The sequence below is a fragment of the Danio rerio genome, chromosome 6 (assembly GCF_052040795.2).
Source record: "Danio rerio strain M-AB ecotype USA chromosome 6, GRCz13ab, whole genome shotgun sequence".
NCBI lineage: Eukaryota > Metazoa > Chordata > Actinopteri > Cypriniformes > Danionidae > Danio > Danio rerio.
In genome coordinates, this window is record NC_141026.1 from 18361622 (window position 1) to 18387625 (window position 26004).

Below are 26004 nucleotides of genomic sequence, written 5' to 3' on the forward strand. Positions count from 1 at the left end.
TTGTAGTTAAACCCATGTAATCTGTGTGTCTGATTGTGGATATACTTAATCCACATTGTTGGTGATAATGTTTTAGCTGTTAGCTGTAGGAGAACAGATTCATGGCCACATAATGCTGGGTCAGTTGAAACAACAAAAGCTAGTAACTTGCTAGTCACATCAGTGAAATGTTACCACCAACCCCAAGCAGATTTAAAACTGTATTTATATGATTTAATTTCAGTATTGCTATAGCTTATAAAAGAGAAAGTCAAAAGTAGTTTGAGTTCAGTGTTTGACCTCTGTGGGCTCATGAAGCCTGCAAACACAAATAGTGTTCAATTGTTGAAGCTGATGCACATTTGCACATTTCATTCAGCTTTGTAACACAGAGACACACAAACTATACTGAAAGCTCAATGCTGAATAAAAAGCTTTCAAATCCATTTTATGTCATAATTCTCATTTTATGATGTTACAACTAACCCAGACTGTGGGCTGAATTGTAACATTTCACTCCTCCTGTTTGAGGGCTTACTCACACTATTTACAGTTGCCTTGAACCGGGCCGAAGCACATTTGTCCCCCCTCCCGTCTCACCTGACGGCCCGCACTCACATCGCATTTGGGACTGAGCATGCTTACGTCATCAATGATGCACAGTTCAGTAAGAAGCGCTCTCACTCAGCACAGTGGAAATTTCTTTAGTTATATCGTTTTCAAGAGTTCACACTTAGCTGATGACTGATTATAAGCAAGTTTAGCATGCTGTCCCGGGAGAGAGACCTGAGCTCAAAAGGTCCTTGAGCCCTGGGCTCCCTCCCGTTTGCCTCAGGTAGATCTCGACAACTCCCCCCATGATATGAGCTGATGACTAAAATAAATGCTATGAAGAGATATGCTGCTGAATGAGAGTTTGAATGTAGTGCTAAATTTAGATTGATCAATTCACTTGTAGTACATGTTTTTGGAATGTGGGAGGAAACCGGAGAACCCAGGGAAAACCCATGCGAGCACGGGAAGAACATGCAAACTATGCACAGAAATGACAGTCAGCCTGTTAAAGGACTAGAACCGGTGACGCTCTTGCTGTGAGGCTGCATTGCTACCCACTGGGCCACCGTGCCACCCTATGAAGGGAAAGCTGGAGAGGTAGGGGTGGAAGGGGTGACACGCAGTTAATTATTTCGCTGAACAGATCAGCCACTTTTGACGCTCATAAACAATTATAAAGTCATCGCGCTGCAGGAATTAAGAGGTTTGCTACAGGTGCAGCTGTCATGCAGTGAGGTGTTTGCGTCTTTAATAATCTACGACAGTTTGCATTCATTGAACAGTATGAATGATTAATAAATCCATATAAAACAGTTCCTTAAATGTCACGTCTCGTCTTCAGTTTCCAGCCCAAGTGAATCGCGCGCTGGCACACCTCTTTCAACCAGGCAAGGGCCGGCCAAGTGAACCGCACCTGAGCCAGATTCGGAGCACTCACACTTCTCAAACGATATGGGCCTGGGCACGGTACTGATAGCATAGTGTGAGTACGCCCTGAAACTAAAAAGTTTCACATTTACTGTTTACGCTGCAAAAATTACTTATTTGGCCATTTAATAGCAGACACTTGTAACTCAAGATCTCAAAGATATATAGAGAAATATAATAGAAGTACAACTATCCCCGGTCTCCCCCATACAAATATATCATAGGTACATACAACTTATATTTCAAAATGTATCAAAAATTATTTATAATACTTATGCTCTTGTGAGTATCTCTCTTCCGCCTGTTGAGAATTCATTATCTACAATGTAAATAACAGCCACAGACAAAACATCTATTTAACAATCTATGCCCACCACCACCCCCTTCCACTTGGAAGGACATCTATCCATGCACCCATACTTCTGCATTAAAAGGATATTCTTGACCATCAGTGTCCAGTCACCACTGAGGTGTGTGATTCCTATTGGTCTCCACATGCTCCACTCCAGTCTGTAAAAGACAAAGACACGACTAACAGAGCTCTACATGCTTGCTGAACTCCAGCAATGCACAAGCTGCTCTCCAGCGTTCTTCAGATAAATCTCCACTGATGCTCTTGTGAGTCTCCTTCTTCTGTTTGTTGTGTGTCCATTACCTGAAAAAGAAACACCTGCGGCAGACAAGACATCTATCTAACTATTTACTGTATCTGAAGGAAATACCCAATCATCACTTAGTCTTTACAAATTAAAGTATATAATTTAAAAATGTTTTATTAAGTTAATTTGATTCAACTAAAAATGTAAGTCTACCTAATTTATTACGATGTACTTGTCAATACTGATGTGTGGTTCGCTGTTTCTCCACATGCTCCATGCCAACCTGTCAAAGAGAAAGATATCAGGTCTTTAATCTCAATATATTTCTTTGGAAACAAACTCCATTGTTTAGTCTGTTCAAGCAGTTCTACCTGTTTCCTGAGCTCCAGATTTTCAAGTATATTTCCACTGTTCCTGTGACTCTTCTACTTCTGCTCCACTCCAACCTACAAATGACAAAAGCTGCGTCCCAAAAGGCACGCTATACACTATGAACTTATACACTATGTACTTATGCACTTACACACTCAACAGCATAGTATATGAATGTAGTGTCCCAAATAGAACACAATCGGTTATTTACTAACCGCAAATTCAGCTGTCGTGCATTGAGAAGTTTGCGTATTTAATAAACTACGGCAGTTTGCGTTCAATGAACAGTAAGAATGATTAATAAATCCATATGAAACAGTCCCTTAAAAGTCACGTGTCGCTTTCAGTTTCGGGCCCAAGTGAACCGCACTCAGACCCACCTCTTTCAACCGGGCCAGGGCCGGCCAAGTGAACCGTGCTTGAGCCTGATTCAGCGCACTCACACTTCTCAAACGATCCGGGAAACGGGCCTGGGCACGGTACGGATGGCATAGTGTGAGTAGGCCCTTAGTGAAACAAATGACCAAACTGTCAAATAATACTTGCCATGAGTATAATCACTTTCACCATCAGGAAGCAGCATAATCACTCTTGTTGGAGAATTTTTCTTTCATAATCCAAAATAAAGTAATCAAACTTAAGCTCCTGATAGCTCCACTTATGCTCTTGTGAGTCTCCCTCTTCTGCCTGCTCTCTCTCCATTACCTGAAAAAGAAAAACCTGCCAAAGACAAGGCCTAATTACTATCTACAACAACCAGCACTCCTTCATCTTGGAAGGACGTCCATCGATTCACACGTCCACCTAATTTAAAAAAAAATTAAATTCCTGACCATCCAGTCATTGCTGAGGTGTGTGATTCCTTCTTTTCTCCATGTGGTGCCATCTGATCTGTAAAATACAATAGAAAGATGTCAAGTCATTCATTAATCTAATACCATTCTTTGGAAGTTTGAAAACTGTAAATAAAACAAAAAACAATCAAAAGCTACAAATGTTGAACAGGCCGACAGCATAAATTACTAATAAATAATACAACAGCCAGACAATCTATCTGACAACAGACGTGCAGTAATATTCAATGTGGTAACTCTGACAGCATACAAATACATTAGAACAGATCAATTTATCCGATCATATAACAAATAACAATCTGCAAATGTTAAGTTAGATAGCGATATACAAATGAAGCATACAAACAAAAATATTGTATCTATTTCTGTCTATCTGAAGGAAATATCTGACAACCACTTACTGCCCCATTAAGACCAGGTTTTCCACTCACTGAAGCACCACAAGCACATCTCCTGTGAGTTCCAGTGTCTCTCCTAGTGAGGTGTCTCCTGGTTCCTCGTTAAGTCTTCATCCTGTTTGCTGTCTGTGGTATCCGTCTCCAGTCTCCAAGCCTGCATAATCAAATATCCAATTCAGGTTAATGGACTTATTATCTGCATCAATAAACTCACCTGCTTATACTCACCTGACGTCCTGTTATATTACTGAACTGAATGTCGTCCCTTCTGTGACACTTACTCTGTAAAAATGTAATTGTATAAGTTTAAAATGTTTTATAAAGTTCAGTTGACTCAACTTAAAGTTTAAGGCTGTACCTAATTTATTACGATGCACTTGTCATTACAGTGTGTTTCCCTGTTCCTTCACATGCTCCATGCCAACCTGTCAAAGAGAAAGATATCAGGTCTTTAACTAATTTTAATACATTTCTTTTGAAACTAACTCCATTGTTTAGTCTGTTCAAGCAGCACTACCTGCTTCATGAGCTCCAGGTCTTCAAGTATATCTCCACCGTTCTCCTTCTTCTGCTCCACTGCTCTTGTGAGTCTCCCTCTTTTGCCTGCTCTCCAATACCTGAAAAAAGGAAAAACCTGACACAGACAAGGCCTAACCACCCATCTATACCAGTGGTTCTCAAAGTGTTGTACGCGGGTTTCCTTCTAGTGGTATGCAGAGAAATCACTGAATAATAATTAAAAATATATGAACGCCCTTTTACCCTTTGATGCAAACGATAACAGATGTGATCAGCATTGGCTGTTCCCTGTTCTGTACGATCACACTGTTATGATTAGTATGTTTAGTGCATCATGTCATCAGATGCTAAGAATCTAAAAAAAACTGTGGAGGGCTTAAGCAGATACATGTTAGAGAGGTGCTTTTACAGACAAGTCCTGTTGGCATTTCAGTTATTTCAGTGCAAACTCAGGAGAATTATTGGTAAAATAATTATCACTAATGTGTTAACATGTGTTAGTAGTTGTGTAAAAAAATCCATTTATGATTTATAGCCTGAAGTCATTTGTTATGTAAATAGTTTAGCGGTGTGGCTTTCGATTTAGTTTGTTGCCTCAGATTTAAATTAATCTGGATGTGATTCAAATGGTGCGGAACCTTACCCGAGTCGGCCTGAAAACGGTGGTCAGTTGCACAGTTTACACAAACTCTATGGGCTCTATTTTGACAGTCCATGCGCAGAGCGCAAAACCCAGGGTGCAAACGCTTTCAGGGTGTGTCAGAATGCATCTTTGCTAATTTAAGGACAGAAAAATCTGCTTTGCGCCGTGGCGCATGGTCTAAAAGGTTTGAGTTTATTTTCTTATTGAGTTATAGATGTGTTTTAAGAATAAACCAATCAGAGTCTCATCTCCCATTCCCTTTAAGAGCCAGCTGCGTCGCGCCATAAGCGCATTCGCTATTTACAGGATGTAAAGTAAGTCTAAGTGGAAAAACTCAGCATTTTACAAGCAAACAGTTAAAAGTTTTTTTTTAACAGAAAACTGTTAAACAGAGCATTTACTGCGTGAGAATGAGAGATAATCGATCTACTTTCACTTTCGCTCTTAGATAGGGAAACCTTTATGCACACACATTAATTAGCCTATAAATAATTAATTTTGTTTGTTAAGCGCAAATATTCGTTTCAAAACTATTTCTAAATTCAGTTCTAATTTCTAGCAAACGAATAAATGAACAATAACAACAAAGTGTGCTTAAAAACCTGAGTTGTATCCTAATACACATGCTGTGCCCCATATGGTCTAAAACCTGCAGGTGGGCAAATCTAAGCTTGTTTTTAATAAAACAAATATAAATATGGAGATAATAAATATTACTGCTAATAATAATAACATTATACAAAAGCAAATTGTTATGAATGAACTGAAAAAGCCTCCCGAGATGAAGAAGAAATAAAAGCAGTGATTTTTCATATTTATTTATGCTAGAAAATAACATGATTTGTAATATTTTAATCCTTTATACTTATTTCCTATATTTATATTCTTATTATATCCTATATATATCCTTAATATTTAAATTTTTTCATATGTAAAGATATTTGCGTATTGCTCTACATCTTGTGTGTAGGCTATTAAGCAGTCTGTAAGCGAGGCGCAACTCTGAGCTGGAGTTTAGACCGGGTTTGTTTTGGTCTAATGAAAAATCTATTATAGTTTCTCAAAATAGCAACGTGCCAGCAGTGCGCCTCAGAACACTTTCCTATTCAGACCAGAACGCCTATGGGCGCACATATAAGTGCAAATGCATTTGCTATTTAAACAACGTGGTGCAAAACAGCAAAACAACACTTGCGTCAAGGTGAAACTAGCAAATAACATTTGCGCCGCGCCTTGCGCTGCATTGCGCCGGGTGTATGATAGGGCCCTATGTTTTACTTAAGATATGATCTCACTTCCACCAAATTATGGAAATGCTGAATCTATGAATTGATACATCACGCATGAATTGGTCAAACAGTGTATTTATAATCACTAGGGATGCACCGATTCCAATACCAGTATCGGGGCGACACTTAAAATACTCATACTCATATCGTACATAAAAAGGCAGATACCACGCACAGATCCCACTCAACAGTAATTTACTACATGGATGTGATTTGTTATCCTACCTGACCATTGTCTTAATAATTAGCCTAATGTATTATATATTTATAGCTTAGTCCTTATAAACAATCCTTTTAAAAATACATTATTAATGAATCTATCGGCTACTGAAGAATAAACCGAACATGAAATATGATCCTTGCATAATGATCACAGCAAAACAAGCTAGCACTCATGTTAATATAAACTATAAATAAAAAAAAACGAAAGAAATTTTAAGTAATGGAACATTATGTAAAAAATCTAAAGACTACAGGGTAAATAAAAGCACCTCATCAGAGCTGAACATTACTGCGGTCACTGCGCCCGTCTCAGTTTACAGCTTCTGTAAAGATCAGACAGCCTATACAGATCACACAATCTCAATAAATACCATGTAAGTGTATAAATATTTTGATAAGTATTGTTAATAGAATATTTATAATGATATGATTTTGCTTGTGATTATATCGATACTTGCACTGAGCTCTCACGGGCACGCTCTCTCTCACCAGTGACAGTTGACATGCGCCGCATAAGGGCGCTATACATACACACCACGCAGCATACACTGGCAAGATGACAAGTGCTGAACTCCAAGGGACCAGTTTTACTTGTTGCCGATTTGTGTGTTGTTCCTTTTTTAAAAAGGCCTTTTATTTTTAAAATCTCTCAAGTTAATAATGGCTATCGGGTCACATAATCTCCCTCAGAGATATTTGAGCTCAATAACGTGGTGCGCAGTATGACTATTGACCAACATCGCCGTGTAAGTGTAGGCCTACAGCTCTGGTGTGTTATGAATTGCATGTTTTAAATGACAGCGAGACATGCTACATATAGTTTTTCATGTAAAATATACATTCTAACTAGGGATGCTCATTTTGGTTAATTTTGCTAACCGACAACTGCCGCTCAATAATCGGTTATTAACGGTTAACTGGTCAGATTACTATTAATTTTATATTAAACAAATTGACATGTCTATTTTGTGTCTGACACTTTAAATATTGCATAAAATACTAATTTATTTTTATATGCTAGCATATTAATAATAGAACAATACAACAGAGCATTTTCACGTACCTGCAGTGTTTAGCACAGAAGAACAGAATAATCTAAATAAAATGAATAAAATAAATAGGACTGCCCTAAATTATTTTGCACTTAAATAAGTAATTTATATTACTAATCGAAAACACTGACTGATTTTTTTCCAATCATATTTTTGTCTTCCGTCAAATAAAATAGCTGACTTCCTCAAATCGCTCGCTCCACGGAAAATATGCATTTAGTTAATGCCCCGCTGTTATTATTATAATCACAAAACCTTTTTACATTTTTAATAGAAATCATTATTTTAAAGATTATGTCTTGCTATGGTTTCCTTTCTCTCCATCGCGCTCAAGTGCGCGCGCTGCGTGATGAAAAGACAACAACAACGCGCGCATATGTTGACTTTTTGTAAACAGTTTTTTGTTTAAATATGATATTGCATTAATGTGCATACATGCTTTATATGCTGTAAAATAAAAGGTAAAGCCTATTTGTTGCGTTTATGATGCAGATCCAGGTCAACATCAGCGCTTTTTTTGGCATCAACACGTCTGTTTGAAGCAATATTCTTCTTCCATTTTGCTTCTTTGGCAAATGTGTCTGTAGGCACGGGTTATACATTATCGTCTTGCAAGTTAAGTATGTCTTGCAGTTGAACAAGTGGCCGAGCACAGCTAACGTGCTTTTTTCATTCCAAAAACGCGAGGCGCACCTCACTGCCTTTATGTTGACAAGGAAAAAAGAAGAGAAGAAGCGCGGTCCTCTTATGAAACGACTGAATCAGCTGGGTATCAATTGTGCAAAAGTGTTGCTGTCTATGTTGATAAAATTGTAATATTTAATAATATTATGATATTCAAGATTTGTACATTCATACAGCTCTGGATAACTTAAAACAGCGATTAGACCTTCAGAGCGGTGTTAATGCGTCCTGAAGTAAAGCGAAACGGCCATAAACGCCAGCAAGATAGAGTGATTATATGTAGAGTCATACTTTATCTATAAATAAAGTATAACTATAGAAACTGTTCATCTTAACTGAAAGCTTCTGCGTGTTTGCTGGCCTCACGCATCGCGCACCTGTCAGTCATTCAGTCAGTCAGCACGTAACCCCAAAGGATTAAACAATAGCGCACAGCACTATATGGTTACAAAAAAGTTTGCGCTGTTATAATCCACTTACCTTTTAATACGTTTTGTTGCGATTATAATCCGCTATTAAAAACAACAACAACAATAACTGAATGTTTTGAATGGGTAATGTAGCCGTGGCGGGATGCATTTTGGTCCCCGCCATGGAAGAATGAATGTAGCGGAAACCAAGCTCTTTAAAAGTTCTCTGTAGTTGTCTTGACAACACAAACTGCTGCTCTGGGATGAGCCGCGTGCAAAAGATGCCCCTCTTAACACAAAGGCGCATTCAATCGGCCGCTTATGCAGCCAAACTAAAAATATATAAAATAATAATTTTAATCGTTTAACTGATAGCATTAATCGGTCACAAACGCACCCTTTCGGTTAACGGTTAATCGATTATTTTGAGCATCCCTAATTCTAACCCAGTACACAATAAAATAATATTTTTTGAATGGCTTGCCTATTGGCAGTATATATAACCGTTAAGCTTAAATAGGCTAAACACATTTAATTAATATTACAACACATTAATACAAACTAGCCACCCTTTGTATATTTTTTAGCAAACGAAAAATGCAATGAATTATTTATTTTAATTTTCTTTTTTATTAAAATTAATATAATTATTAGGCTACACAATTTCTACATAACATTGGCTCTGATTGCGTTTTTACAGATATCCTACTGATAGACTTTTTGGGTCAAAGACATTTATGCCTGTTCATTTCAGTGCTGTATTTGACAGATTTCGCAAAGGCTTCAGCTGTTCTACCTGTCAGCTGGTACCAGCCTCAGTTTTGCGACATGACTTGTGTGGTGTCTACGTATCAATGTCTGGATGACAGCGAGAGAGAGATGAGAACAGACCTCAGATTCGATGTGTGGCCGCACGTCACAGTTACTTTACTGCAATTTTTGAATATTGGCTCATCTAAATTAACTTTTCATTAGATAAAGCTGAAATATTGCCAGAGAGACAAAGCAACTTTTAGTTTTGAAAAAGGGCAGCTTCAGTGATAAAACGCACAAACGCAGGATACACTCTATTCATTATTGATTTTTTTAACATTGAACGCATAATAATCAAATGCAAAAAAGAACAGCTGAAATTCAGAAAAAGGTTGCCGCGATAGTTGCTTTGTTTGATCTGCAGTTGGCTTGTCAGTGGCGCGGCATTGCTAAATCACTCGTTTTAATAAAAATAAGATTATTATTAAACATTGTGAGATGATGGTCGCATGATTTTTAAAATGAGAGTATGCTTTGAGTAATTATGGCTATTGATCTTATCTAGCCGTGACCCACCTATAGTTAAACTTAAAGTATAGCATCAAGTATAGCCTACTTTATACCTGACCTGCGGATTAACGGCAGGACTCGTAAATATGAAAAAATCGCCCATAACAGGGTTTTATGCTTCCCGAATATGCAGTGTAAGAGAGTGACTTCAAAAGTTAACGTACACTGCACACACTTTATGTAATGTGTGAAGTCGTGGAGGGATGTCAGCGCAAGGATAACTCATCATTTAAATGTCCACAGTTAATCTTTAATAGATAAGGTCTGGATTTGCAGGTTTATCAACAATGTGTGTATATTTTTGGCTTGGAAAAGCCTTCTCTTAAAGATGTTTGTGGTTATCCTTGCAACAAGCAAAAACTAAATGAATAAATAAATAAATAAACTTCATCGAAACCAAATCTATGAAGTATTGGTATCAGTTCTCGGTATCGGCTAGAACATAAATTAAAATACTCATATCGTTTTATAAAAAAGTGGTATCGGTGCATCCCTAATAATCACTCAGTTTTCTAAAACACATACTGTAAATGACGCACTGTAAGCAGATCTAATCTCTAATTGAAATATGTAATTTTAAATCATATATTAAAAATACAGGTTAATGTTTAGATTTCACGGGGGAGAAACCAGGAAATAGTCACAAATCAATCTCGCACTTCCTAACCCTTCTGGCCGTGGATGACTGACCAGGTTCTGTAGCAGACACAGCAGATATTAGAGAGGAAACACTACGTTTCAGCAAAGTAATATTTTTTACTTGAATTATTTTTAAGATATCAATGCCTGATTTGTAGTTAAACCCATGTAATCTGTGTGTGGATATATTTAAGCCACATTGTTGGTGATAATGTTTTAGCTGTTTGCTGTGGGAGAACAGATTCATGGCCACATAACACTGGGTCAGTTGTAAGAATAAAAGCTAGTAACTTGCTCGTAACGTCGGTGAAATGTTTCCACCAACCCCAAGCAGATTCAAAAATGTCTTTATTTGATTTAATTTCAGTATTCCTATAGCTCTTTAAAGAGAAAGTCAAAAGTAGTTTGAGCTCAGTGTTTGAACTCTGTGGGCTCATGAAGGCTGCAAACACAAATAGTGTTCAATTGTTGAATCTGATGCACATTTTATTCAGCTTTGAAACACAGAGACACAAATTATATTGAAAGCTCAATGCTGAATAAAAAGCTTTCAAATCCATTTTTTAGGTCTTAATTCTTATTTTATAATGTTAAATTACCCAACTAACCCAAACTGTGGGCTGAATTGTACATTTCACTCCTCCTGTTTGAAACTAAAAAGGATTCACGATTTCTGTATGCGCTGAAAATTAACTTATATGCAATTTAATAGCAGACACTTGTAAAGTAAGATCTTAAAGATCTGTAGAGAAATATAATAGAAGCACAACTATCCCTGGTCTCCCCCATTCAAATATATCATATGTACATGCAATTTGGTTTGTATATGATATGAATAAGATGACATAAATTTATGAGGCCCGAGCTACATTTCCAGGTTTTGATGAATATAAGCTCCTATATGCTAATACTTTACCTTTAAGTACAGCATTTATTTATTTTTTTATTTTTTACGAATGGTAATGATTTTAATTAACTTAATTTAAACACATTTTATATAGGCATAGGTCGTACTTCGAGAGACAAATTCTTTCTAAAGTGAAAAGGTTTGAGAACCACTTATCTATACTTAACAACACCCCTTTCATCCTGGAAGGACTTCCATCGATGCAGCCGTCCATCTGTTTTTCCATTTCCAGTCGTTGCTGTGGTGTGTAATTTTCCTTTTTTTTCTCCATGTGGTCCCTTCTGATCTGCAAAATACAATTAAAAAAGATGTCAAGTCCTTAATTAAACTTAACACCATTCTTTGAAGGTTTCATCTACCATTGTCTCCAGTCTGATTCTGTTCTAACTAATATTTCGCAGCTATAAGTAAATACTCTACTAGATGACAATCTATGAACTTATAATAAATAAATGTGTTACAATAATTAGTAAAGCTGTAAATAAAAGAAATAACAATCAAAAGCTACAAATGTTGAACAGGCCGACGACATAAATTACAAATAAATAAAACAGTAAATAAATACAGCAGTAATATGGAATATGTGTTAAAGCTGACAGCATACAAATACATTATAACAGATCAATTAATCTGATGATATAACAAATAACAATCTGCAAATTTTAAATAGCAATATACAAATGAAGCATATAAACAAACAAAAATGTTTTATCTATCGGTTTACCAACTTGACAACATAACAAAAATCATTCTACGATAATGAATAAGCTGTTAAAGAAGACAACATAATACACAAACTAGAAAAATAGATATATTCAAATGCCTAAAATTGACAAGTCGCCAAAATAAGTTAAGAAGGCAATCTCACATTCCAACCAACATTCAGTACAATCCACAGAACTAGACAGAGAAATAGTAAAATCTTTGTCCGTCACCAAAAGCACGTAGAAACAACCAAATATAACAACTTAAAATGATACTTTTAGAAAGATCTTTACATACCGCTAATGTCAGCGATGGTCAGACACTTAATGCAGCTCACACTTTCTCAACGTCATCGACGGCTTTTCGAACACATTCTTTTTTAGAACGTCACTGATTATAGTAACCACAGCAACGCCACCGCGCCACCAAATGCAATTACCCTGATTAAACGTGCAGTGCATGATTTCCGTGAAGCACTGTAGATAATAATTCTGTTAGGATTTGGGTCCCTGTAACGCCATCTTTTGAGTATATAAGCAATGGCAATTTAATCATATCTTAATGTTAAAACGACTTCCATTATAAAATCAATATGTGGACCTTTTTGGATTCCTGGGAGCTAATTAAAAATGTAATCCAGGAAAGAATGAGAACCATTGTTGTTGTTTACGTCCCTCAATCGGTATCTAAGCTGTGTCTCTAATTTATATTTATTTATGTGTGTGTGTGTGTGTAAATACAGTTTAAGTCACCAGAGAACAATATAGTCACAACTTATAGACCATTTGTGTTGATATAACAGTAAATAAGCGTTTAACCTTTGAATAAATTGCAAACAGCATACATGTCCTACATTGCAAATAATCAAACAAAGGACACAATAAATAACAAAAAACATTTATTGATTAAACAAGTATTAAACAAATAATAATAAAATTGAATACATGTTGTACTGCTCAAGAATTAAAAATTTCAATAAAGCAATAACAATGAAGCTGCAGAATAATGACACATTATAAACAAATTTAAGTAAACAGGAAGATTTTTAAAAAATTCTGAAATTGCACAAACACAAAAGTTTCCAAATAGACTGTAAAAAAAAGCTTTGAAACTGCACAAAATTAAAAAAAGGAAACAACTTAAAATACCCATGTAAAAATCTATGAAATTGCACAAGACATCTTAAAACAGCTATTTTTTTATAGAAACCTGAACAGAAACCAGTTTAAGAAATAGCATATATATATATATATATATACACACACACACACATATATATATATATATATATATATATATACACACACACACACACACACACACACACACACACACACACACACACACACACATATATATATATGTTTGTATATATAAAGAAATAGCATGAATATATATAGCTAATATATATGAATATAGCATGAATATACTTTCTCTATATATATATATAGAGAAAGTGAAAGAAACAAATTGCCCAAGTATCAGGGAACATCTTAATACACTTAAAATGTTGTTATAAAATAAAATAATTTTAAAAAATAAAGTGATTTAGACATTTGACACATTAGCTGCTCTCTTTCCTTCCTTCCATCAACCCTATCAGGAGCAAGTTGTAGCCACCTTGTGATGTATTTCTCCACCTCTTCATCAGTGGCGCTGTTGGTATGGACATTTGTCCTCACTGCATCTGTGATTAAAAGATAAACAGATGATTTGTTGTGAACAAGTACAAATGTTAATCGAAAAAAAAAAAACAGATTCATGCTTGCTCTCACATAAGTACAACCTAAATGGGACTTAAAATCACATTATATAAAGATTCTTTGTTCCTCTGGTTAATGATTTAAATACACATTCTGCATAAAAGGTATTTTGGCACAGATGAATAACAGCCTCTAAATGTATTGAAATGTATATTTCAAATCAACTTACTGACTACGACAGTCCTTAGGGTGAGTGCACGAAAAGCCACTTTTTGGTTTGCCCCACTCCAGTTCATTTGTTTAGCCAAGGAAAGCTTTCCTAGGATACGCCACACTGCTTCTTTAGTGGAAAACCTACCAATAAGTAAAATAAACTAACAAACAAAAAATAAATTAAAAAAAAAAAAAATCTATGAAATACAAAAGAGCTTGAACTTACCACTTTCTTCCTTTGTTCGGGCTGCTCCTTTAGTTGATGTTCAAGCTTTTCTAAATCAAATAAATTGGACAAAGGAAGGTCAAATGTGCTTGCATCTGGAGTTTCATCCCGCTGCAGAGTACTGCTTTGTTTTTGCTGATTTTTGAGAATCAGGTCCAGTTGCTGCTTTATGACCTCTTGTGATTTTATAAGTTCAGTCAGTAATGCTAAAAAACACAAATAATGAATTAGTATAACATCTCATATATCTCAACAGTGGGATAGATACTGCTGTTGTTCTCTAGTTAATCTTTACTTTCTAGCTGCATTAAGCCTTTACAAATTTACTGATGTTTTGAATTCTTACAAAGACATGACGAGTTGCAATAAGTTCTGTCTTGATCTCCAACTGCACTGGAACAAGGACTGTAAATGTTCCTAGGGGTACTGGAACGTAAAGTAACTGTGCATCTTGATGGTGTTCTTAAGGATTCTGCCATAGTCATTGGTGGTGATGGTACTTGCGGTGCTGCATCAATTTCTGAAAGATCCTCCATTCTGCCTTTCTTTTCCAGTCTCTTTTTTCCAAATAAATTTTCATCATCACAGTCACTATAGTTGTATCTGTTATGTCCCCTGATCAGATACATTTACAACACACAACATTTTAGTACAGTGCCAAGTTTTTACGCAGCGGATGCCCTTCCAGCAGCAACCCATCTCTGGGAAACATCCACACACACATTCACACACACACTACGGACAATTTAGCCTACCCAATTCACCTGTACCGCATGTCTTTGGACTGTAGGGGAAACTGGAGCACCCGGAGGAAACCCACACAAAGGCAGGGAGAACATGCAAACTCCACACAGAAACCCCAACTGAGCCGAGGTTCGAACCAGCGACCTTCTTGCAGTGAGGCGACAGCACTACCTACTGCGCCACTGCCTCGCCTGCCTAGCATGATGATTGGTCATTTTCTTAAAAAAATGTAAATATTTTTTAGGATTTGCCATTTCCTGCAAAATGAAACAAGAAATAATTTGATGACACCTCAAACTTCAGATGCTCATCACATCTGCTGACCAATCAAATGCTCTTCTGGTATTTGATATGTCCCACCCCATTCAAGATGCTGAAATTGGCCATTGTCTTCCTGTTTCAGAATAAAACTGCACAGTTTAAAGCATTGCACATTACCAACCCAGTGTTTAAAGTGATAGAACTGCTCAATATGAGTAATGCTGTATGTGATGCCTGATATTATAAATTCCCTTAATTGATCATCATTTATTGACGACTCATCAAACTTAATAACCATGAAATGTGTCTATTGCAGTGGCACACTGTCAGGAGGTGAGTACATTATCTGTAACGTTTTATTCTGGAAGAGAACTAATCATTTAAAGGGCACCTATTATTCACTTATTTTATTTTTGGTGTCCCCAGAATGTGTCTGTGAAATTTCAGCTTTAAATACTCTACATATCTTTATTTATATACATTGTTTTTGTTTTAAACTGTTGAAAATGTCAGTTGTTTTGTCAGATTAAAAAGTGTTGTTTCTGTGTATGTGCCTTAAATACAAATGAGTTGTCTCTCTGTGCCTCGTATTGGAAATAAAGTAGTGTTTAGACATGTCAACTACTGGTCCACAATGACAGGCAATCACCCAGACACTGATGAAGCAGAGACCCAGTCTGAAATAACAATGTTACGGGACCTACAGTATTATGCCCCTTTTTACAAGATCTAAAATAAGTCTCCGATGATCCTGGGGTGTGTATGTGACGTTTCAGCTCAAAATACCATACAAAATTATTTTATAACTCTTTGAAACTGCCCCTTAAAGGTCTCTATTTTATCAATCTAAGCATAAAGTCTAAAGTGCATGGAACAAAAGCATTAAGACCATGTCCGAATCCAATTTTGCTATTGTAAGGACAGGAAAATATGTTCTGTGCTCTGGCGCATGGTCCGACAGGGTTGTGCTTATTCTTTTCATGAGTTATGGGTGTGTTTTCAGCAAAATGTGCATTAAACCAATCAGAGTCTCATCTTTAGCCGTATGTTCACACCGAAAGCGGCGACAGCGCCAAAGTAGCCGGAATTCATTCATTTTCAATGAAAGTCGGCAGTGAGGAGTAGTGCAGCGCGCCTTCACCGGTGTGGGCGTCGAAGAGAGTTGAAATCAAGTTAACTTTTTGGTAATAAGCTATGATGTGGTTCGGCAGCAAGCAATCAGAATGTAGAAGTCTGCCGCACGAGAGCAGTCCAGAGAACACAGTCACAGTGAACTTTGGTTCTGACCACAGTTGTTTCCACAGGTTTGATTATTGCGGTCACTGGATTTCCAATTATTTGCAATGTTTTCTCACAGGAACATTAAAAAGTTACTGGTGAGTTACTCATGTGAATTAATGTTATATATATTTTTCCTTAAAAAAGCGGGAATCTCAGCACAAAACAGTATTGCTGCTTCAGAATATTTCAGACATATGGACACATTAGATAATTAAGTGCAGCAAAGCCACACCACATGCAACTTGATCTTCCATTGTTAAATAAATTTGATAAAAAGTGTGCAACATTTTCACGCTTGAAAGCATGTTTTATGTGGGAATGTGACTGATATGCTGCAACGGCCCCTTTAAATACAAGATCAATGTAGCGAATTTTGACGCTCTTGCCGCCAAAGGTGAAGGCAGACAGCGTTGTCACCAGGGTGCCCAAAGCGACCTTTGACGCTCTTGACGCTTTCGGTGTGAACGTATAGTAAGAGTCAGCTGTGTTGCACCATGGCTCATTTTCTATATACATGGTGGACTTTGTAAGTGGAAAAACTAAACACTTCACTTGTGAGAAAACAGTTAGACAAATCATCTGTTCGAGGATGAAGACTGAGCCTCCTCCAGTCGGCCTCTTTAATTTCTCTTTGCTTTACTTTTACTCTTTAACTTTAGCTAACGCTCTGCACAGGACTTTAAACCAGCATTCATCTGGTCAATAGCGTGGCCTATTTCAGTTCCTCAAAATAGCAATGCGCCAACAATACGCCTTAACACACCACATTTTTAGACCAGAACACCCATGAGTCCACAAAGTGGCACAAATGGATTTGCTATTTAAACAACGTGGTGCAAAGCATGAAAATTTCAGTTGTGCTGATCTGAAAATAGCAACTAATCACGCCATACACACCTTGCACCTTATTGCGCTGAGTGTGTGATAGGGCCCTTAGGCTTTGATCCTAATTGTGTCATTTTGGTGACTGTTGCTTTGAAGATAATGTGAAATTAAAATATTTTTTTTACATGTCAGCGAGTGACAGAATTTGTCTTTTGAAGATATAAAACTGATATAAGCATCCAAAGCTTGCAGTTTCTCACTTTCGTCTAAATGGATCAATGATTTTTTCCCCATCACCTCATACTTCAGTTTCTCATCAAATCTTGATCATTCAAATGCTCTCTAGTATCTGACATAACCCGCCATTTTCAAGACGCTTCCTATTTGCTTTTCATTTGATGCGCTTGAGCTCAACCACTCTCACTGGCAGAGCTGTGATATGTGATATTGATATAAATACAATATTGGCTGATTGTTTTTTTTTTGTCTAATCTTTCCCACCCTCTCTCCATGTTTCAGTTGAGATTACGTCAAACATAGAATAAAAAGGCTGAATTGAATCATCCAACTATGATGGAAAGACATTTACTGAAATAAATTCCAACATGCGCATCAAAGAAAGTCATGTGATTTTGTTTTAACAGATTATGTGATAACTAGGAGTGATGGTACAGCATTAGACAAACAAGTGGACCGACCACAATGTAGAGCATCTGACATGTTGTTTTGGCCATTCTAAAATCATTCAGCCAAAGTTCATCCTTAGACTGGTTCAGTATTATTATCTCCAGGCGCAAGTCATTTATTATATAAGAGAAAGGACCACAGTGTTTTCTCCTACCACAGCAAATTCCCTTTTTCTTTTTTATATTTGGTGCCGGTTTATCAGGAAGTGACCAGTTTTGTTCTCTTAGATGGAAACAGTGCTTTATTCATAAATGTCTTTTGCAATATTCCAGTTTTGTGGATAAATCTCTTTGGATGGAAACACAGCTAATGATAACTAGGTGTAAGTCTTCTTGCCGAACACACACTTGTCATCGTGGCTTTAATGTCCTTAGGAGACATCCAAATTCCAACTGCGCCAAGAAAGTTAAATAAATAAACTGACCCAAGTGTTTCTAATCCCGCTGAGAGTGGACTGATGGATGTTGAGACAATCCCTCAGATCCTGCTCTTTCTGACCAGCGACAGGTAAACCAGGAACAGGAACCATTGGTCAATCAGTGGAAGGCATTGGCTCTGGTGCGGAGCAGGAGTCTTCATGACAAAAATGATGATCATTACCTGGTAAAGTTAACAGACATTAACATCTCTGGTGTATTTTGTAAATAAAACATGACTTCAGATGAACAACAAATTCCACTGTATCTCACATTTCACAGTTTTATGGTCAAGCCTTATTAATATCATTATAAACATTTCTCAAGTAACATCTAATCACAAATATAAAATATATCCCAAGTAAATAACTCAAAAATGAAATTACAAACATGTAAACACTTTAAGGAAATAAACAGTTGTTTTCCCCTTTAAAATACAAATATTACATTTCTTGTATAAATATTTGTATGAATAAACTTTGTGATCCTTTTTGTTGAAAATATAAAGTAGTGGTGAACAATATATTGTTTGAGCATCGATATCGCAATGTGTGTATTTGCAATAGTCACAATGCAGGATTAATTTTAATAATGATTAAAAGATAAAGATATTATCAAAATTTGACATTATTTATCCAATGATGACCATGTTATTTTACATTTGATTGTTTCGTTTCTGTACTTGAATACTGTTCCACTCCCCAGAAAAGCATAAAGCACTGTTTATTTATTTATTTATTATTGCTTGTAATTTGTTATAATTTATGCAGATGAACTGCATAGAAAAAGTCTTTTTCATCCAAGTCGATCTAAATTAATAAAAGCTTTCCAAATATAGCTATTCAAATCATCTGGTGAAATTATATTCCTATCGCAATGTATATCGCAGCAAAACAAAAAAAAAAAATGCAATGTCAGATTTTTCCAATATCGAGCAGCACAAATATAAAGCAATTGACAACACTGCCAGAAAGTCTTTCTCAGCCTTACGCATGCTAGACGTGAGCTAACTACACCTACATTTCGAAATATAAACAGAATAGAAAACTCTTTTTCAGTACACATTTGATTCCACGGTAATGATATATACATGATACCATCCAGCCCCACTGCATTTATTTATTGCCATATTTATAGCAGAAATAATACCTGGTCATTTATGTCATGGAAACACATATGTATATTTATTATCAGTGTGTTACTGAAATGCAACATGATTATTTATTAACTGTACTCTGTTAGCCCTTACTGTAGTTTATTATAAAGCAGATGTTTGTAAACATGCTTTGTAACCCTTGTCATGAACTGATCAAAGTAACAAATTGTAAACATTTGGAGTAAGATATTGTAACTGAATGTTTAGTGTTTACTTTAGAATGGTTTTCTATGGGAAAGTGCTAAGCATGTAGTTTAGCATCTTGTGCTTGTATTCTAGCAACACTTATTTGCTGTATAAAGCATGTATTATATCAATAAATAATTTGATCTGTGTTTCCATTTCTCTTAAAGGATCATACTGATAGTGAGTGAGTCTCTGTTAATTTTAAAGTCCCCGTTAACTTATGACAAAATTAACCGTATGATTTTGTTAGCTCACATTGCTAGTGTTGTGGTGAACTATTTATCTGTGCATGTCATTAAAAAACAAAACTTGTTTGCCCTTATAATCTTAATTGAAATACAAAAATGCACTTCCTGTTTGTTTTTCTGTTAAATTGTCAGATTACGTACATCTTAGGAATTGGGCATGACTAACATATTTAACCACGCTGCTCCAACTGTCAGTTTTGACACTAAGCAGAAATGGTGAGCAGGATGTGTCTGTTAGGTTGTAATATCTTTGGCCAAACACTTTTCCCAATCTTACTAAATGAAATGCCTACTTTACTACATCCAATCAGCTCGCTGTCATTTAATATTCAGTTTCTCTAAGAACTGCGTCACTATACAAAAAAAAGTCGCAACTTCAAGTTCATGCAGACTTTAAACATTTTGTTTACTGGAGAAGAAAAAAGTTTAAGATTTATTTTTTATTGAAAACAGTAAAGACTTTTTTTTTTTTTTACTTTTTATTCAATTTTATTGTTCATTTTCTTTGAAAAGGACAGAATTCTTGGACAGAATATAAACAACCATTTTTAATTATGAAAAACATTTAGATTACTCTTGGCTTGTTTTACTCATTTATATTATATATTTGTTTCATTGCATATTCTCATTTTAAAAACACATACTAGTTTACACTCTGAGCTGGTGTGTGTGCATGTGTGTGTGTGTGTGTGTGTCTTCAGCTCGTACAGCTTCACACAGAGCCTTACAGATGCAGCAGAGGAAGCTCAGGATCAGGATCTGTTCTCCTCAGTTCCTCTGCCCCTCCTGTTCTCCTTCTACAAATCATTGACAGCGTTTATCTACACTGAACTACTTTTCTCTTTCGTCAGATGGGTTCAGGTAGTGCCTCTGTCTTGCTGCGCTTCAGGAGAATTCAGCATCACAAGCAAAATGACCACCTTGTGTCATATAACATATATTGATCAATCAGCACGGTTGTCAAGGCAGAATCTCAAGCACAACCAATCATTTTAAATGACATGGTGAATCATTTAAAGAAATTTAAATGTTAAGTTCAGAGAACTTACAATATGAATTAAATGTTTGTTGCTGCCTAATGAGTAAGTTAAACACACCTTTAATGCCAAAACTTGGTATTTTTATTAATGAAAAGTTATATTATCCGCTTAGGGCCCCAAGAAAGTCTGGAGGCCCACAATAAATACTAATAATGTAATTTCCTGTCATATTTTGTAGGATAAGGCTTTAACAAATACATTTTACCTTAAATAGCATGTGTGCAATTGTGTCCCCCCACCCCCAATCATGGATCAGTCCAGCAGTCAAATCAGAAGAAAATTTAGTTTCAGAAAACAAATAGTTTGTTCATTAATTTTAGTTGTGAACTCATTTTAAGCAAACAAATCTTTTAAAATGTAGAGATTGTGTTAAGATAAAAATATAGAAAGCAAGACAGAGTGCTATAAGATAAAGACAGCTAAATAAATAAGCAAATATGAAAAGTGCTTATTACTGAAGGAAACAATCATCATGATCACGGTACAAAGTGTAGAGTAAACAATGTTATTAACACTATGAGCTGTATTTGTTAAAATAAATGTTAAATTATTGTGTGTTTCATTAGACAAACTGTTGAGATGATGAAAAACACGCTGTCTTATACGTTTTAGTTAAATTGTGATTCTCTGTGCTGAACATTGCCCCCTTGTGTTGTCTATGATCACTTACTGAGGAGAGACGTGACCCTGCACCACAAAAGCACTTTTTTACTTCTTTTAGTTTGAGCACATGCTTTTTAAAATGATTGAGCTGTTGAAACGTTGACCTACACATGAAAAAAACATATTGTTTAAATAAAGTTATTTTTTAAATTATAATTGTATTCTAACCTGAAACTGAAGATCGTCCTAAAAAGAGATTTATTGCACTATATTGGGATAATTTGCAATTTGATATGCACAAAAGAAGAAAAACACAGTAGTGTTTACTTTAAATTCTCGTAAGAAGTTTAGTATTTGTATTTTTTCTAACTTGGAATTGAAGATTAAATCAAAAAACTATTCAGCACTCTTCAATGTTGAAAATTTTGTAGTTCAATGTCCACAAAAACACAATATTGTTCATTTCAAATTCTCATAGAAACTTTTCTTTTTTACCTAAAATTGAAGATCACTCAAAATAAAAAAAACATTTGTTAAATATCAGCATGCGTGTATGGACATTTACTGAGTTTATTATCGACAGATCTGTGTTTAAGTAAAACAATTCGGCTAGTTTAGATTTTTATGTTTTAAATTTAGACATCAAATATTGCAAATAAAGGTTTGGTCTAGTTAGTTCAGCACACTACAGACAGCATGATCATATCTGACTGAACAGAGTCTCCTAATTCCTCCAGTGTCTGTGTTCATTCATTCATTTTCCTTCAGCTTAGTCCCTTTATTCATCAGGGGTCGCCACAGGGGAATGAACCGCCAAAATATTCAGCATATGTTTTACACAGCAGATGCCCTTCCAGCTTCAACCCAGTACTGAGAAACATCCACACACTCTCACATGCACAAACACACTATGGCCAATTTAGTTTATTCAATTCACATAAACCACATGTCATTGAACTGTGGGGGAAACCCATGCCAACACATGGAGAACATTCAAACTCCACACAGAAATGTCAACTGGCCCTGCTGGTACTCGAACCAGCGACCTTCTTGCTGTGAAGTTACAGTGCTAACCACTGAGTCACTGTGCTGCCCTTGGTTTGAACATTTACATTTTAGTGAAACCAGTAAAGACAAAAAAAAACTGCTGTAATTGCGTATAAAATAACTTTATTGTTTATGATTTATTTAACACCTTCCCCCGTTTTTCTCTAAGTGGTCTAGAAACTGTACATTTGTCAACTGTAGACTAGCTTGTGTGTGTGTGTGATGTGTGTGTGTGTGTGTGTGTGTGTGTGTGTGTGTCTTCAGCTCGTACAGCTTCACACAGAGGCTCACAGATGCAGCAGAGGAAGCTCAGGATCAGGATCTGTTCTCCTCAGTTCCTCTGCCCCTCCTGCTCTCCTTCTACAAATCATTGACAGCGTTTATCTACACTGAACCTGACAATGCAACCCAAGCCATGACTGCTGGATTTAGATAAGTGTAATGTCACTGGCCACCTGTGCAGTGCAACCAGGGATGGCTCTCAATGTCATCTAAACTGGGTCGATCAGCCGGTGCTGCACTGAGACACCAGCGAATCAGCTGACGGCACTCTGTTACACACAACACCGTCTTCAGAAACACACAACAACACACTTCTGCTCGCTCGCCAGGCTATCTCTGAATGTGTCTGAATCTCTTACCTGTTGACAAGCTCCTGGGGAAGGTCAGTCTGCTTCTGGACGTGACCCTCTGTGCGCCTCTGAATGGGAAACGGTCACACAGGATGTTGTAGAGCGTCACTCCTACTGACCAGACTGTAGCTGGAGTCGCATGGTAGCGATGTCTACGAAACCACTCAGGAGGAGCGTATGCAGGAGTGCCTGAGAGACATAAGAAGACCACAAACATCTGCTCAACATGCTCCAGTACAGACAAATTCCCTTTAGTGGATCAGCAGAAGTTCACAAACATCAACAGAACGTTTCCTTCTGTAACTCAAACTCACCTGCAAAGTATTTGTAGGCCGAGCGCTTCAGCAGATCTCCACAGCCGAAGTCCAGCAGCTTGATGTCCTGGGACTCTGTGGAGATCAGGAGGTTTTCTGGTTTGACGTCCCGGTGCAGGACGCCGCGGCTCTCGCAGTGTTTTAGGGCGGCAATCAGCTGCACCAGCACTTTCTTTGCAAGACGCTCATCCAGACAGCCGTTCTCCTCACAGAAGCTCTGGAGATCTTGGCAAGGATCCGGTCGCTCCAGGATCAGGATGTAGCGCCTGGGACGGTCAAACCAGTCCAGCAGCTGCAGGACACTGGGGCAGGCAGGAGCTGATGTGACACGGGTCATCAATGCCACCTCCAGCGGCAGCCGACCCTGACCATCCTGCAGGACAAACCCTCCATTATATCCAGAACTCAATCAAACACAGCAAACACTACAGATTCACATCAAAACATACAACTTTCAGTCGCTCGGGGGTCCGGTCCTTCGACACGTACTTGATGGCCACCTGCAGACGGGAAAAGCAGAGTAAATCACACCTGCCTGATTGTGACACATGACATTTACTGACAGCAACATTTCTAAAGCATGTCTGAACAAAGGAGGGAAGAAAATCTCTTACTGGCAGTCCATCAGACCTGCGCATCCCAGCAAACACAGAGCCGAATCCACCTCGTCCCAGCAACGGGCCCTTCTGGTACAAGTCTGCAACACAGAAGAGCACAAGAAATGAAGAAAAGAGAGAAAGAGAAAACATGCTGGGGTCTCTACAATGACAAATCATTTCCTAACTGAGCCATAAGATCTAAAAGATGAGCTGTGCTGACCTCTGCGAGAGCGTTTGGCTGGTCTGCTGGACGAGGTGGACAGTGTTTGCTGGTTGCTGCTCTGCCTTTTCCTCTTGCTGTTCCTCTGGTCTGTGGATGCAGAATCAGCCAAATGTGAAGGCAGAGGAGCCAAAAAACCAGGAAGCTCAGTGGTGCAGTCCCGTGTATCTTCTGTATATCAAAACATTTTTAATGAATCTTTTTTGTTAACTTCTGTAATCCTTTTCATATTAGTCAAACACCATACAGCATCATACAGTGATATACAATGACAAACAAATGAAAGATTAAAAACACTCACCTCCTCTTTCTTCACCCATGTGGGACATGGACAATCTCCTCCAACCTGCAATAAAACAGACAAATACAGACAAATATAAAAAATAAATGTAAAACAAAGTAAAGAAAAAGAAGAAGAAGGAATGAAATAAGAGCAACAAAAATGTGTTTAAAAAAATAATCAGAAAAATAACTAAAATAAAGATGATTAGAGAAATTGTGCTCTTTAAAATAAGTCTTTCTCAGAAATCCTCCAACAGCTTCAGAAATCTCAGGAATCGCACAGAAATGCTCTACAAAGTCGCCTCGTCTCTCAACCAACAGATTGCGATGGGTTTGATTGTTTTTATATGCGGTCAGAAATCATACAATAACACGCGTTGCTATAGCAACTAATAATGGCGTGACCTTGCGTGCCTGAGATATTTTTTTATTTTCATGAATACAATTCATGCAGTTATTCGATTTCCTAAATCTTAATTATTAATAATAATTAATTAAAAGCTCTTGTTATAAAATTAAATAACTATCATTGTAATAGGCCTATCAGCTTTCAGTAAAACTTGATAGCGTCACCACCGACATTAGCAGCAGAGAAATCTTTAACGAAAATCACACAGAAATTCAAGAATAAAGTTTTTAATAAACATTACCAAACAAACGAGCTCTTCTATAAATGTAACTTACCATAATGAAGAAGTGGACAAAGATGAAATTGTTCTCCATTCGGGAGATCTACAGGAATCATAAACTGTTTTCAGAAAAATTATTGTATTATTTTCTGAGGAACACATTTCTAGGAGTTTATTTACGCTAAATTTCATATTATTGCCGAATCACGCTGAAGCAGGGCATTACGAAAGGTCATGTGACTGACGTCCCTGACGTCACTCCTTGCGTAGTAAATGTATGGCCAACGCACAATTTAGGTATATTAATGAATTATATTTTTAAATAAAATAAATTGTATAATAAACAACAATAATATTAAATTAAATAAGGCTTTTAGTATTTGATTTCATTTAATTTCGATAGCTCAATCAGTGTATGGTGATGACGCAGTATTGATGAAAGCTGATTGGCCAATTGATAATTACCCCGGAAATTACATTTTTATACATTTTTAATTTAATAACAAGAGCTTTTAATTAGAACTAATTGGATTTATACCCCTTTTTGCCTATTTGTATTTTACAATTTTAGTTGCTATAGCAGCGCGTGTTACGATATGAATTCTGACTGCATAT

At 36.7% G+C, this 26004-nt stretch overlaps 1 protein-coding gene and 2 long non-coding RNA genes across 6 annotated transcripts in view; 1 reads left to right on the plus strand and 2 right to left on the minus strand.

The window, feature by feature from the left end:
• Positions 1-26004, plus strand: part of LOC147843449 (uncharacterized) — a 186625-nt gene that overhangs the window by 49105 nt on the left and 111516 nt on the right. The window lies entirely within an intron of this gene.
• Positions 10-5300, minus strand: LOC147843451 (uncharacterized). Its single transcript, XR_015493523.1, has 9 exons — positions 4202-5300; positions 4043-4109; positions 3913-3966; positions 3688-3838; positions 3266-3323; positions 2979-3152; positions 2432-2522; positions 2274-2343; positions 10-2131 (listed from the first exon to the last, which is right to left on the minus strand). It is a non-coding gene; the product is annotated as an uncharacterized LOC147843451 (long non-coding RNA).
• LOC147843452 (serine/threonine-protein kinase pim-3-like) lies at positions 11389-25660 on the minus strand. Of its 4 annotated transcripts, XR_015493453.1 has the most exons (12): positions 25445-25657; positions 24780-24824; positions 24479-24649; positions 24274-24356; positions 24109-24159; positions 23660-24032; positions 23355-23534; positions 18442-18617; positions 14220-14425; positions 14010-14154; positions 13698-13764; positions 11389-11658 (listed from the first exon to the last, which is right to left on the minus strand). XR_015493453.1 is itself a non-coding variant. In XM_087257048.1 (9 exons), the coding sequence occupies exons 1-9, from the start codon at positions 25503-25505 to the stop codon at positions 23045-23047; spliced, it is 1089 nt and encodes a 362-aa protein (XP_087113174.1). In that variant the 5' UTR covers positions 25506-25660; the 3' UTR covers positions 20508-23044. The 4 variants fall into 4 exon arrangements, 2 of the variants coding, with proteins under 2 accessions (XP_087113175.1, XP_087113174.1); XR_015493452.1 differs by lacking the exons at positions 13698-13764; positions 14010-14154; positions 14220-14425 and having other exon boundaries at positions 25445-25660; XM_087257048.1 differs by lacking the exons at positions 11389-11658; positions 13698-13764; positions 14010-14154; positions 14220-14425; positions 18442-18617 and adding exons at positions 20508-23073; positions 23169-23264 and having other exon boundaries at positions 25445-25660.

What these genes read in the sequence shown, in the direction of transcription:
- LOC147843452 (XM_087257048.1), bottom strand. Translation starts at nt 25,505, where the DNA reads ATGATTCCTGTAGATCTCCCGAATGGAGAACAATTTCATCTTTGTCCA. An exon ending in CATGGGTGAAGAAAGAGGAG is followed by an intron (nt 24,650 to 24,779) that starts GTGAGTGTTTTT and finishes TTTGATATACAG; the next exon opens with AAGATACACGGGACTGCACC. An exon ending in GGCCTACAAATACTTTGCAG is followed by an intron (nt 23,535 to 23,659) that starts GTGAGTTTGAGT and finishes TATGTCTCTCAG; the next exon opens with GCACTCCTGCATACGCTCCT.